A 14,495-nucleotide genomic window follows, 5' to 3' on the forward strand; every position below is an offset into this window, starting at 1 on the left:
ATGTCTGATTTTTTTCTGCTTTTCAAAATGTTCGTATTTGGAAGTCCGTCAATTAACACTAAGCTGTAAATTGGGATAACTCTCTCGCAATAACAATAGGCTTAGCAGTGATTAAATCTCATTGTCTGCGACAATTCAATCAGATCAGAGATGTGCAGATGGAATACCTTTTTGCAAATTGAGTTAGCTTCTATTTCATAGACAAAATATTTGAATTCCTTTTATTCAAATTACCTATCAAGTTATCAAAAAAATATATGAAGTAGAAATCTGGTCTGTAAATTGTGTCAGAAAAACTTGTCCTTCATAGCACGTTATGCAAGGTCCTAACTAGTACAAGATGGTACATAGTATAACGCAATGTGAGGCGAATCCAGAAGACCATGTGAGGGAGCCCTGAATCTCTTTGAAAAGGTGTCAAGCTTCTATTGAATAATGTAGAAATTGCTATACCTCCGAGCAAATAGCATTGAAATTGCTATACAGGCACGCAAAGTATAATGTTGGTTACTACTAACACTGGACATCAAAAAGGTCTTGGTGTACTGTTAAAAGAATATGTGCCAGATTTGCTTGTGCTAGGCTGCACTAGCCATTCCCTTGCTCTCTGTTATGTATATGCAGCTAGGAACTTGCCAGATGGAATTGACATTTTTATTCTTGATCTCTTTGCATATGTGGCAAATAGCCCAAAAGACAGGATGAACTAAGGATATACCAAAATTTCTGTCATGTGGAAAACCATAAGATTTTGTAGACTGCAAGTACCAAATGGCTCACCCTTGAAGCTTCCGTTGAATGGATCCTGGAGCAGTAGAACCCGCTCCTTTTATTCTTTACCAACCATATTGAAGGTGACTCCGCTGGAGATAGTGGAGCCAAAGAAAAGGCTAATAAAATTCTTCCTTTATGCGTTATTCATCTGTGAAACTAACTTAGTATTTTCTTTCATTTGTCTTACAAAAGATCAATGCACTAAGCAAAGTTTCAAGCTGAGTGAACATGGATTCACAGGCTTTTGGAAATTTTGCAACAGACGTATCTGTTGCTCCTCAAGTGCTTTGTCAAAAAGGAAGAAATAGGGCGCGTACAAGATCCATTTAAAGTTCGGTTGAGCCCAGCTCATTTTCTTGCACATGATTGTATAAAGTTGGGACCGAATGCACTCTACCTCATGAGAAGCTACAAAACACTGGTCTATCAAGTGCTCAGCAGGTTCACTGCATCCAGATGAGCTGTCTGATTTTTTTTTTTGGAATTGTACTCACAAATGAGCAAACGGATTGACTACAATGACCTAACGTTGGAAAATCTCAAATGCTTAAGTTCAAATGTTGTCTTATCTGGAGATGTGGACACTCTTGTGTCTCTTCTTCAACGGTTTCTGAATTTTCTGGTTGACACTAAGGCGCAACGTGATAAAATGCAAATACAAATGCAATAAACACGCAATTTTGTGTGCTGTTTTGAAGGATAACAAATCCGTTTTGTTTCTGCTTCCATTATTTTTTCACTGTGCAAGGGTACGATACTTGACTTTACTACAGTGAAGTCAGCTATAGTTCATGACTAGTTACTTGGAACTCTTATATTCCTTTCAAAACGTTTGGATAAAATGGAGACAAATTTTTAACTAAACATTGGATACAGTCAACTATAGTTCAGTTAAATAATTATTAATTATCCTACGATCAATAAACATATTACCTTTTAACTTTTCAAATGTATTTAAAATAAAGTTAGGAGGACTCCCTATTTAAATCCAACCTCTAAATAATGAGTTAGACAATGATTTTCATCCTTTTTGTAGCTTTTGATTGCTTGGATCTTTAACTGAACTTTAATTGACTTTATCAAATGTTTATATAAGGTTTTGTCTCCTATTATCCAAATGTTTTGAAAGGAATATAAGAGGTCCAAGTAACTAGTCGTGAACTATAACTGACTTCACTGTAGTCAAGTCAAGTACCGTAACCTAGAAGCGAAAAAAAATGGCGAAAACATTCTTAGTCACACATTCTTCTTCTTCCTCTAATGGATTTTATTCTTCTTTCCTTTTCTTGTAAATTTATGTCCAATTTTTACATGAAATCAGTAGTTTTCTGGAACATTCCCAGAAAATGGACAGCTGCTTGTTTTGGCAAATGTGGTGGTTTGCTTTGAGCGTATTAAATTGGAGCACATTAATGAATATGAATAAATAATAATGAGACAAGAATTCTGCGAAAGGGGCGTTTTAGATGTGAATCAGAGAAAAAGGTCTTTCTGGATTTTTTTATCCCAACAACACGGAAGTGAAAATTTAAATTTTTTACTATATAAAACCCACATCAATAGCTTGCTAAAATATTCAACGATACATGTGACATAACATTTTATTTTGATGAACTTGCAGTGTCCATCGAGGAGAAGTCGGAGCCCATCAATAACTACACAGAATTTCATAAACAATAATAAAGTTAATAAACCATAATTTGTATTATATCTTCAAAGAATAGTTGGCAGCGCATAAACAACAATAAGATAAGATAAGGGTTTATTCCAAAAACAACACAACACAAAAAAATAAATGACCTTCCATAAGCTAACGCTTGTTTGGAAGTATTTACCCTCTTAAAAATTAACACTTATAATAACATACTAAAGAAAAACAAGAGAAAAAAAGAGAAAAAGAAGAAAGAAAGAAAAACAAAAAAAAGAAGAAAAATGAAAATCTTACACTCACTAGGCTCCTGGTCGCAATAATCAAAAATCAATACTTCACATACTCCAAAACTTTAAGTCGTCATCCCATAAATAATTAATAAAAAAAATAAATAAAATAAAAACATATAGGAAAAACGGGTTCCGGGCAAACCTGAGAGTGACTGAACTATACCACCCTTTAAACAAATTCATACAAATTCATACCTATGGAGACAGAAGGTTTTAAGGTCCCGACGAAATTCACATAGATCCGCTGACCTTTTTAAAGAAACAGGCAAATTATTCCAGACAACTGGCCCCACAGGACGTTTTGAAAATAGCGATCTAGTACTAGTAACTTGAGGTGTACGTATATCTCTAGCATGACAAGTAGGATAATTGTGTACATCATCACCAGAAATAAATAAATTTAAAAAATTAAAAAAACACTTGGGAACCAAATTAGAAAAATATTTAAACATAAATAACCCATGGTAAAATTTTCCAAGACCTGACACAGGGATAATATTTAACTGTACATATTGGGATCTCACAGAGGTTCTCCGATTATCTCCGGACAACACTGGCAGTGCCATAATTTGCATCACACGTAACTGCTGCAAATGCACTGAAAATGTGCTAGACCATATACTCACGCAATATACTAAATACGGGTGAACTAACGAAAAATAAATCAATCTCAAAATAGAATCCTAGAAAATATTTTTTAACTTTCTCATCATTCCAACATTTCTCGCAATCTTACTACTAATAAAAGAAACATGAATTTTAAAACTAAGGCATTCATCCACAATAACACCAAGGTATCGTATAGTATTTGTACGCTTAATTACATATTTCTCCACTTGCAAATCAACGACCCAAGGGTAAAAATTTGTTGATCTACCATACATAGTAAAACCTGATTTACTGTGGTTTGAAAAAAGCCTATTCACTCTCATACACTTATCTATACCTGACATACCTCTTCTCATTATCTCTATTAAATCAGATTCAGTCTTTGCTGCAGTAGTAAAATGAGTATCATCTGCAAAACTAGGAATAATCACCTTACAATTAGAATATGCACTATCTAACAAATCCAAAACAGAAAATCGTAAGTCGTTAACATAAACCAAGAATAAAAGCGGACCTAAAACAGAACCCTGTGGAACACCATAATAAACCATTCTTTCACCAGACCTCACATTAGAAATTTCAACGTACTGGGTCCTACCTCTCAAAAAAGTTTCAAATAACTTCAACGTATTTCCTCTAATTCCACAATTTTCTAGCTTCATAATTAAAATTTCATGGTCAACTGAATCGAACGCTTTAACAATATCTAAAAAAATAGATGCCACCTTAAAACCTTGGTCCAAAGCATCATGCACAAACGTTGTTAAAAATAAAACTGCCTGTTCAGTAGACATCCCCTTACGAAAACCGAACTGATTAGAATAGAAAAAGGAAAGATTCTCCAAAAACTCAGATACTCTAGAATTAATAAGTTTTTCTACTAGCCTAATATAACAGATAGAAGGGATATCGGTCGACAATGATTCACATTCTTCCTATCACCCCCTTTAAATAAAGGTATTACTCTGACACATTTAAGGCACTCCGGATAAATACCACACTTAAAAATAGCATTAATCAGGTACAAAATTTGTTGTGATATCACAGGAAAAATTGACTTGAAAACCTTTGTTGAAATAAAGTCTGACCCGGATGCACTGTTTCGCATACCTTTTACCACATCACACAATTCTTTTTCAGTAACCACTCGCAAGTACATAGAAAAGTCACTACTTTCAGGCAAAAACTGAGTAAAATCACCATCACTTGCATGCTGCTCAACAGACGACGCTAACCGGCCTCCTACAATGGAAAAGTGCTCGCAAATACGTTGAGCAGTTGGGCGAATATTTTCAGCATCAACAAGACTATAAACTACTTCAGGCTTATTCGGTTTAATAACAGAATTTATAACATTCCAAGGCTTTCTCGGGTTACCCTCCACATTTTTAAAACTATCACTCAGGTAATCTAACTTAGCTTTACGAAGTATACTATTCAACTCATTACTATACGCTTTATAAATATTTACATCGCTAATACTATTACTTAATGTGGACTTTTTATACAATTGCTGTCGCCTAGCTAGAGAAACTAGAATACTCTTCGTAACCCAAGGCTTCTTCGGTGAATCAAAATACTTACGTTTCTTCCTAGCTTGACTACAAGCAACTACCATATCCTTAATCATCGATTACCAAAGTGTAAATTTATCATTCACATCCATATCATTACTATATAAAAATCACAATTTTTCCGCCATGCTCATTTTTTAACTTCGGTACATTAATAACAGGAAAACAATTTTTCGGTACTTCAGAACGCTCTGAACTTGGCCGGTTCAAAAGAGAAGGAATAGATACCAACAGACCGAAATGATCCGAAACTTCGTTTACAATAACACTCGCACTACTATATCCAGTATTTAAGTAAACGTTATCAATCAACGTAGAAGAATCATGGCCCACTCTTGTACATATATTAATAGAAGGCTGTAGTCCATAACCTAGCATAGTGTTTAGAAACTCCCTAGCTCTAAGGTTACTATTCACAGCTCTTAAATCCAAGTTAAAATCACCACAAATAAAACAAGGTCTAGTTGAAATCGGTAACTTATCCAATTGCTCTTCTAAAAGTGAGCTGAACTCATTTATATTATACGAAGGGGGTCTATAAACGACAATCATAAAGCACTTAAAATTAAGACACTGCAATTCTAACACCATACTTTCAAACACCATTTCTCGATTAACTCTATTATCATCTCTCACCTTAACCTCAAAATCATTACGCACGTAAATTGCTAAGCCGCCATGTTGATGCATCTCTCTATTTTTAATATACAGCTTATAATTACCAATCTCTAACAGAGAAAATCTATGGTTCTTCAACCAAGTCTCCGTTAAAGCTAAATCATGAGGGGTTGATTGCAGACATAACTCATTCAAAAAATGGTATGAACTTCCAATCCCTTGACAATTTAAATGAAAAATATTAAATTCACTTTGACAACTAATAGAACTCAAATCACACAGAAACTTATAACGGTAATCAGGATTAACCTCATGAAACTCACCCATACCAAAATTTCTGTGAAGTACCCCTCCCCCCAAATCATGTAATTTCATCGAATCATTTTCAAGAAAACCCAGCCGTTCCCTACCTAAACTTGACATTCAAAATGATCAATCCGAAGGGATGGAAACCGGAATTTTGGAATGCGAAAAAATAGTAACCTTACCATACCATGAGTGAAACGACCAAGAACCGAGAAAATCCAGACCAACAAATCCTGAAAGAAAACAAAAGATAAGAAAACATGGAACAAAAATAATAACACAAAAAGAATCGCCGACATAAGGGACATAAGTAACAAAAACAATGAATACTTCATAACAAAAAAAAAGGAATAAGTTAATAAGTTAATAATAAACGCAACAACCGCTTATTTTAAATTTCATAACTGACACTAAACAATACTCACACGATTACAAACCATCCGTTCACAAGATTACCATATTATCAAATAGGGACCTATATTAAACTCCTTCTCTACCTTTACCACCGCGTAAGCCTCTTCCCCTCGCTTAACTACACTGTTGCGCTTTGCTGTCAATGCGCTGTGAATTAGCCTCCGAGATTCTATCACTAGGGCAGGATTTGGCTCGTAAACCATTAGGACGATCAAAATAAAGAAAAGGTGGAACGGTTTTAGTCACCCAAGCTGAAATACCTATATCCTTTAGCTTAGCCTTCTTCTCAAAAAGACTTTTTCGTGCCTCCTGGACAGAAAGAGGGGCATCATCACTAATATAAATCTCTTTCAGATTCCTCACAGATTTCTCTTTCAAATTCTTGCTAACTTTCAGTAAATCAATTTTCTTTTCCCTCGAAAAAACATTAACTTTGAAAAATTCCTGGTCTTTCATGTTTTGTAGCACTGTAAACTTGGGAACCTCACTTATTTCAAGCCCAGACAGACATACTTGCTTATACGCTTCACTAGCGTCCTCCTTACTGTCACAAGGCAAATTCCAAACAATAATGTTACTGTCAGATACCTGGTATTTACACATCATTAACCGATTTGCCAGATCAATATTGTTTTTCCTCAGTGCCATCGCTTTACTCGTGATAACGCTTATCTGATTTTTTAGACTATCAGTTTCGCTTTCAACAAATACTACACGGGCTTGAACTTCCGTAACCGATGCGTGAAACTCAAGCTGCGCTTTTTCCACCGATTTAACCCTTTGTTCCAGAGATCTCATACGTCCATCAATAGAGTCTAACTTAGATCCGTTTTCTTTCACGATTGCCAGGATCGTAACAAAATCTTCGGACAACTTTAACAATGGTGACTGGGACTCCTCGCTAGAAGTGGCCGAAACACCTAAAACTGCTCCAGTTCCATCAGCTCCAGCACGCTGGACTTTACGCTGACGTCCCATCTTAGAAATAATTAAACAAGAAATGCCTTACCTCACTAGGAAACAAATATTTATCCACAGAGCTGCCAACGTGCATTAAGCGTTAGCCTTTACATGGGCACGGCAAACGCCAACCCCGAACTCAGATCCAAGAACGACTCCTAATGCCAATCTCGAACTCAGCTCAAAAAACAACTCGAAATTTAGGCCAATAGGTCAGCAGCAATTCCTCTTCGGGTTAAATGTACCAAATTGATACGAATAAATATAATTTCAACACTCGATCAAAAATCAGAATCCCAGTTCAGAATGATTTATATTCAGAATAAACTTGTAAACACCAATAGATAAAAAAATAAGCGGATCTCGCGTAACAGGCCTTACTCAGTCATAAGACAAAACATTCCAAATGTTAATTTATTCCAAACTAACCAACTTGGCAATTCAAAAACTAGTCTGTAATAGACCGTAATTCATAATCCATTATTACAATTTAAGTTAAAATGTTCACTCATTCACTGCTATCGACCAAACACACCTTATTCCATTTATGATTATTAATTCAGATAATAATTTTTTTTAAATACACAAGTATCCAATCAATTCAGGTTATAAGCAATCTTCAAAATACTTCTTTCTGCAAAGTAATTGAACGATGTCTTTACAACTGTATATTGAAGTTTTTTGATAAGAAAAGATGTTTTAAGGACCGTCAGTTTGGGTCTAGGGAGGGTCATAGCTCTGAACTTCCGATTCTGGAACTTAAACAGCTTATACAGACGCTTCGGATAAAAGATATATTCTGGCTATTTTATTTATAGATGTAAAAAAAGCGTTTGATACTATTTGTCACACAATTTTGCTTCGTAAACTGGAAAATTATGGTATATGTGGAACTACAAATTCTCTGATTGACTTATATTTAACTGGGCGCAGTCAGTTTGTGGATGGTGGAAATGCTACCTCTTCACTACTTGGTATCACTGGTCAAGTCGGCGTTCCACAAGGGTTCATACTTGGACCTCTTCTCTTTCTTATTTATGTTAACGACATCAACAGGGCGCTGGATGATCTCGGGCTAAATGTCCTATTTGCTGACGATACAGCCTGCACAGTGAGCGGTACTGATGAAAGGTCGCTTAAGAAGAATTTGTTGGCAGCTTTCGAGAGGATAGAAACTTGGTTTAGTGCAAATAAATTATCTGTTAATATGCCAAAAACCAAGTTCATGATTTTCTCTCGTACTGACCAGTCATTACCTGAACTTAGTAGACTACCCATTGATGAATATACTTTTTTAGAGCGTGTATCTACTATGAGATATTTAGGTGTGCTAGTTGATCAGAATACGAGTTGGAAGGAACACATTGCTAAATTGCGGATGAAGTCGGGAAGGAATGTTGGAATATTGCGGCATTTGAAATTTATTCTACATTTTCATGCGATGAGATCGGTATATTTTGCCCTATTCCATTCTTATCTGAGTTATTGTCCCCTGATTTTTCTGAATACATTTAAAACTCATACAAAACCACTTCAAAGGCAGCAAAATAAAGCACTGCGTATCCTGAAAACTTTCATCCCCTCCCCAATATCCCTACCATCAAAATCGCCAATTAAAAGTATATTTTCTTTCCTTAATATATTACCAGTGGAATTATTATTTTCATGGATTGATGTTTTGTGTTAAGTATTTTGCTAAAATTCTACCGAAAATTTTCTATGCTATGGATCTATTTAACCAATGTGACCACGATTATCTAACGAGGGGATCTTCTAAGTATGTTGAACCCCGAGCTTGCACTGAGAGATCGAGGTTCTCACTCAGGCACTGCATAACCAAACTTTGGAATGTGCATGGGTTGGGGAATGTGCATGGGTTGGGTCTAACCCTTTGATCATTTTATTTAATTTCATTCTTTTTTAATTTTTTTTTAATTCAGTTATGGTCTTCCCGCTGGCAAATTTTATTGGTAGGGTTTCCCCACGGCTTCACTTCACTATTTTTGGTGATTTGTTTTATTTTGTTCTCCATTTGGCTGCTGGCTTGGGGTGATGCTTGGTAAGTCTTACATTTTTCTTTCTTTTTCATCTATTTACAAAAGAGTATGATTGTGTTCAGATACAGTTAAATATTATGTTTATGCTGTTTTTATTTGTTATTGGTTGCCTGGTAATACGAGCTAGACTCTCAGCCGGGCATACCCATATTGTAGTTGTATTTAGTTTATAAATAAAAGAACCTGAACCTGCACAAATGAGGAGTTGTCTTCCCTAGATTGCCGTATCCTACTAGTTTTTTTTTTATAATCCTTTGAGGTAGCATATGCTCGTAGTTATGAAATGTGTAGCTGCTTACAACTACTATCCTTGTAACTGTAAAAAGAGCTGGGAGTAAATTGTAATTTACTCCCAGCTCAGTATTGAACTAGCTCTCAAAGGAAATACACCTGTTTTGACTTGATTCTTTAACCTTGAAGTAATTCAGTGATAAATTGTGCAATCGGATACTGAATTTTTTACGCAATCAGAATTTCACACAAGTAATGTAAGAACTTTTTGAAGATTGAGCAAAGCTGTAAAGCTAAAAACAGTTTTCTTGTATTTTATTTATGCAGAATATCTATTTCGCAAGGTTTAACTTTTATAACACAAAGGTTTTTAAAGGTCACCAAAAGTCACTGTCCTTTAGAGGGAGAAGGAGTGGAGGTAGGTACTTCAGATTACCTTCCCGAGGCATATTTTAGTCTTTAAACCCATCCCTGGAAGTATCATTTTCGCAAGACAGCAAAAAGTAGCTATGCTAGAATTTTACCGTATTATGATCCCTACCGTGTATAGATTAAGGATCAGATTTGTTTCCATCAGCGATCAACGATCACTTGCTTCTTTTCTGAAATTGCTGCATAGCCTAACAGATACTCCTTTATGTCGGTAGTTTACACCAATCAAAGCCATTGCTTAAAAATAAAATAGGTACTAGGCTTCCTAGTCAATATTCCACGGTTCAGCTTTTTGAAATTTAGGCAACGTAAGCGTGTGCTGCTTCCTAAACTTTGTAGAAAACTCACCATAGACAATCTTTAAGAATTTTTCAACCTTTCGTTTGACAAATAAAACTTTCCACGAATCAAAGTAAGTCTCTCTCAAAGAAATGATCACCCCAATATAAGGATGATCTTCCTGGAAGTAGAATCCATTGTCGGGGTTATATCGTGAAAATTGTTAGCTGGTTCCTGAGTTCAGAGTTACCGTCACGCAGGGTTAACTAGCATTACACCGCATAGACCGCATATATTGAAAATATAAACGCCAAAACATGGTTCCCAATTGAATTTATATCCCACTGAGAGAAACAGACATAAAAGGAAAAAAGGGTTGACGAAACTGTTGAATACCCCTTTAGGGAGGGGGTATTCAACATCTGGGAGGGCTTCCATCCAATTGAGAGAAACAGACATAAAAGGAAAAAAGAGTTGACAAAAATGTTGAATAAGTCCCTTACTAAATACATAACCTAACCGAATCTAGGTACCCCCCCCCCTTAAACCCCAAAAACAATCGTTTAAATGTTGTAACTCATTGAGAAACCATGGCTTTGCAGTCATTTATCTATAGAGGTCTCTTGCAAATAGCCTGTTTGACAGGTTTCGTGACTGGTTTCCTTGTACAATATATAGAAGTGCCTGCATAATGCAACAGTACCCGTATTTGATATATGGTAAGCTTCACCCACACCCCCCTCCCTAATGTGCAAATATAGAGCCCAAATTTGTTTATAAACTATTATATATTCATCCTATTTTATTTTATTTCATTAGCATTAACCAAACTTGACTTCTTTAGCAGTGCCCGCATAATGCACCAGATCAGAGAAAAAGCTCTTTCTGGGTTTGTTTATCCCAACAACACAAAAGTGCAAATTTAAATTTTCTACTATAGAAAAACCACATGAATGTCTTGCAAAAATGTTCAACGATATATGTGACACAACATTTTATTTTGATGCATTTACTGTTTCGATCGAGGAGAAGTCAAAGCCCATCAATAACTACACAGAATTTCATAAACAATAATAAAGTTAATAAACCAAAATTTTTATTATGTCTTCAATGAATAGTTCGCAGCGCATAAACAGCAATAAATCATAATTTGCTCTCAGCTCTTTTTACAGCTACAAGGATAATAGTTGTAAACAACTACACTTTTACAACTACAAGCATATGCTATCTCAAAGAATAAAAAAAAAAAACCTAGGAGGATACGACGATCTAAGGAAGACACCTCCGCACGTGAGGAAATATGAGAATATACAGGCAGAAGTTCAACCTTGTAATAAGAAACGTTTGCAGAAATTGACTTTGTAGCAGTCCAAAATTTCAAATAGAACACAAATTGAACAAAGAATACAGACAACGAGAAACCAGTAGTGAAGTTTCTTTAAGAAAGCAGAAACTAAACGAATTTATCATCCTTCGAAATAGCGAACAAAATTACGTGTAGGTTCTTACTCGTATAGATAAATTAATAATTAAAACTAGCGATCAAGCGTGCTACAAAATATGCAAGAAATGGAATAGCTTAATCTCTTCTAAGCATATTGTTTCAATAATAAATTGCAGAATCATAAGTTCCACAGTACCCCATAGAACAATATCCTAAAGGTTAGAATATAACTGACACACAATGGGCAGTATGCAAGTCTAGAAAACAGGCAAGTTAAAACAACAACATATTTATTTACGCTCTCTTCCTATGTGAAAAAAAAGATTATTTTCTACACTAGAAACATCAGGGAATAAATTCCGTTGAATAGTAGGAAGGCCATTCTCGCGCAAATGAATGTTAAATTTGGGTTCGAGATGCAATTCTGACAATAGAGGTAAGTTCGAACTATACCCCTCCCCCCTCCCCCTAATGTGCAAATATATACCCTGATTTGGTATATAGCGGTGGGGTGAAGTGAAATTGCGCCAAAAGTGATTATTACTTTCGAAAAGAGCATAAGAAAAAGGCATCGAGTGTATGTTCACTTTATTCATAGGTCAATAATAGGAACTACTCAATATTTACCCGTTTTTCATTCTCATTTTCAATTGGCTACTATACTTTTGGCCCTGGATTCATTTCTGAAAGTGTCATTCACCTAAAGGACCCTAGACGGTCAATCATTTTGATCAAAAGCTTCCTACAGTCGATTGACTCAAGAATCATTGACCGTCTAGGAGCCTGTTTGACGCTTGAGTCAAGTGTTTACGGTGATTGGTAGAAAGTTTGAATGACTCAAACATTTTGATCGAAAGCAGTGTGTTAGATTAGCTTTGGTCGAGATTCAAGGGCTGATTGAAGGTTCGATCGAAGATTAATTGAAGCACACGTCAATGGATTAACGGAGACTTTTGATCAAAATAATTAACCATCTAGGGCCTCCTTAACTCAACTGCTTTTGAAGATAGCAAGAAGTGTCGAAACTACAACTTTAGGCTACTCCATATTTTCCTAATCTACCCTTTTATATCATTTTGATTCAGTACTGAATCAAATGAAGCTCAGTACTGAAGCTCATTCAGTACTGAATGAGCCTTTGAACTGTGAGGACGCAAATAAAATTTAACTTTGAATTTAATTGGTTTGTAAAAAGTGTATTTGTTAGACAGTGAAGATATTGCGAAACATTAAATTGGCTTGGGATTATACACCTTGGATTACGTCATTTAATTATGACAAAAAAAGAAAATAGGCCAAAGACAATGAATCAAGCTCTGATTGAGTAGTAGTTCAGGTGTCTTTACCGCTTGCCCTGAGGAGTGGACTGAAATGCAAATATTTGATTAGTTGAATTTTGCAAACGCTACAGAGTATTCCTGAAAGTTGGTTGTGATCCCTGAAGTAGCGTCGGTATTCAATCGCTGTTGGAAATTTTCGGTGCAGGAGATAGGGGTCTTATCCGTGCCCAAATTAACAATGGCTTAGCGAACTGCACATCCGCATCGACGTGGATAAATTATAGGTGCCAAAATAGGTAAGAGAGATTACATATTTTATTTTATTTGCACTTGCCATGGGGCGAAAAAGGAAGATTGCTAAAATTGTCCAAGTAGGATCCCAGTCTGTTGAGAACAGTTTGTTGAATTCGACCGTTTCATCTGAAGGGAATAACGATGTCGCTTCACTGAAGACCCTGGCGGATGATTTTGCTAAGATGCTAACAATAATTACTGAAAATGGTAAAAAACTAGACTTTATAAACGATAGTATAAAAATGTTAGAAAATCGCATGGTATCAGTGGAAAATACACAGTCTGAGCTAAAATCAGAAGTTAATACTACGAGTTCGCGTGTTAAACAGCTTGAATCTGATGTTCTAAGCTTAAGAAATCAAATGTCAATTATCGCTAGTGCAACGAAAAAGTATGAAACTGGGAATGCAGATCTGTCTCGTCGGCTTATGGCATCTGAGTATCGACATACAGAGACGAATATTATCGTTTGGAATGCTCCCTGCGAAAATACCACCCAAGCTGAAACGTTTTTTGACCAGTTGTGTTTGGAGGGTCTAGGCCTGTCCATGGTCCCGAGGTTTCGAGTTGTTGGTGGTGTCCGTAAGGAGCAACAGTATTTTAAAGTTGATGTTGGTTCTCGAGATGCGAAGGTCATTGTGCTTAAGAACGGAAAGAAATTAAAAGGAAAAGTTGTTGGACACCATAGAAATATATCTGTTAGCGATGATGCACCAATATCAGTTCGTGAAGCTCGAAGGAAGTTGTATGTAAAGAGATCTAGATTAAATGCTATAGGAGTTTCATCATGGGTTTCCAATACAGTTCCACCATATATACAGATCGACCGTAGTGGTGTGGCGGCAAAATTTGGTTACGATGAACCTATCCCTGAGTTATGTGACCAATAGATGGTTATATCATGAATGGTGAATTAAGATTTTGTTAAGATATTTTTTTTTTGTATTTATGGAAAAAAAAGAAAAGTTGTTCTTTTTTTTCTCATTTATTTAGTTTGTGTTAGAATTTAGAATGGGTAAGTGGTAGACACAAGTAGAGCATTGTGTTTTCTTCAATTATAATTTTCTGGAATTCAGAAATGGAAACAGTAAGCCTGTATTGTGACAGGCTAGTGTTAGTGACAATTTTTTCACTTTTTTTGTATTCGTTTGTTTATTTATATTATTTTGTTAATATGTTTCTTATTATTCTTAGGTTATTTTGTGTTTTTTCTGGAGCTTCAATTACGTTGGAAACGGAACCACCGACCCTCCGAGTTATAGTAAGTTATTCAGTTGGTTAG

General features: G+C 35.6%; 2 protein-coding genes across 3 annotated transcripts in view; one reads left to right on the forward strand and one right to left on the reverse strand.

Annotated features, from left to right (window-relative positions):
• The window catches only part of LOC148940154 (poly(A) RNA polymerase GLD2-B-like), a 610,602-nt gene that overhangs the window by 358,019 nt on the left and 238,088 nt on the right, over nt 1-14,495 (forward strand). The gene's annotated exons all lie outside the window — the stretch shown is intronic.
• LOC148940159 (uncharacterized) lies at nt 4,205-4,942 on the reverse strand. The gene has a single exon (XM_089106085.1). The coding sequence runs from the start codon at nt 4,940-4,942 to the stop codon at nt 4,205-4,207; it is 738 nt and encodes a 245-aa protein (XP_088962211.1).

This window comes from Artemia sp. Qi Xiang Cuo, chromosome 20, assembly GCF_049724085.1.
Source record: "Artemia sp. Qi Xiang Cuo chromosome 20, ASM4972408v1, whole genome shotgun sequence".
NCBI classification, from domain to species: domain Eukaryota; kingdom Metazoa; phylum Arthropoda; class Branchiopoda; order Anostraca; family Artemiidae; genus Artemia; species Artemia sp. Qi Xiang Cuo.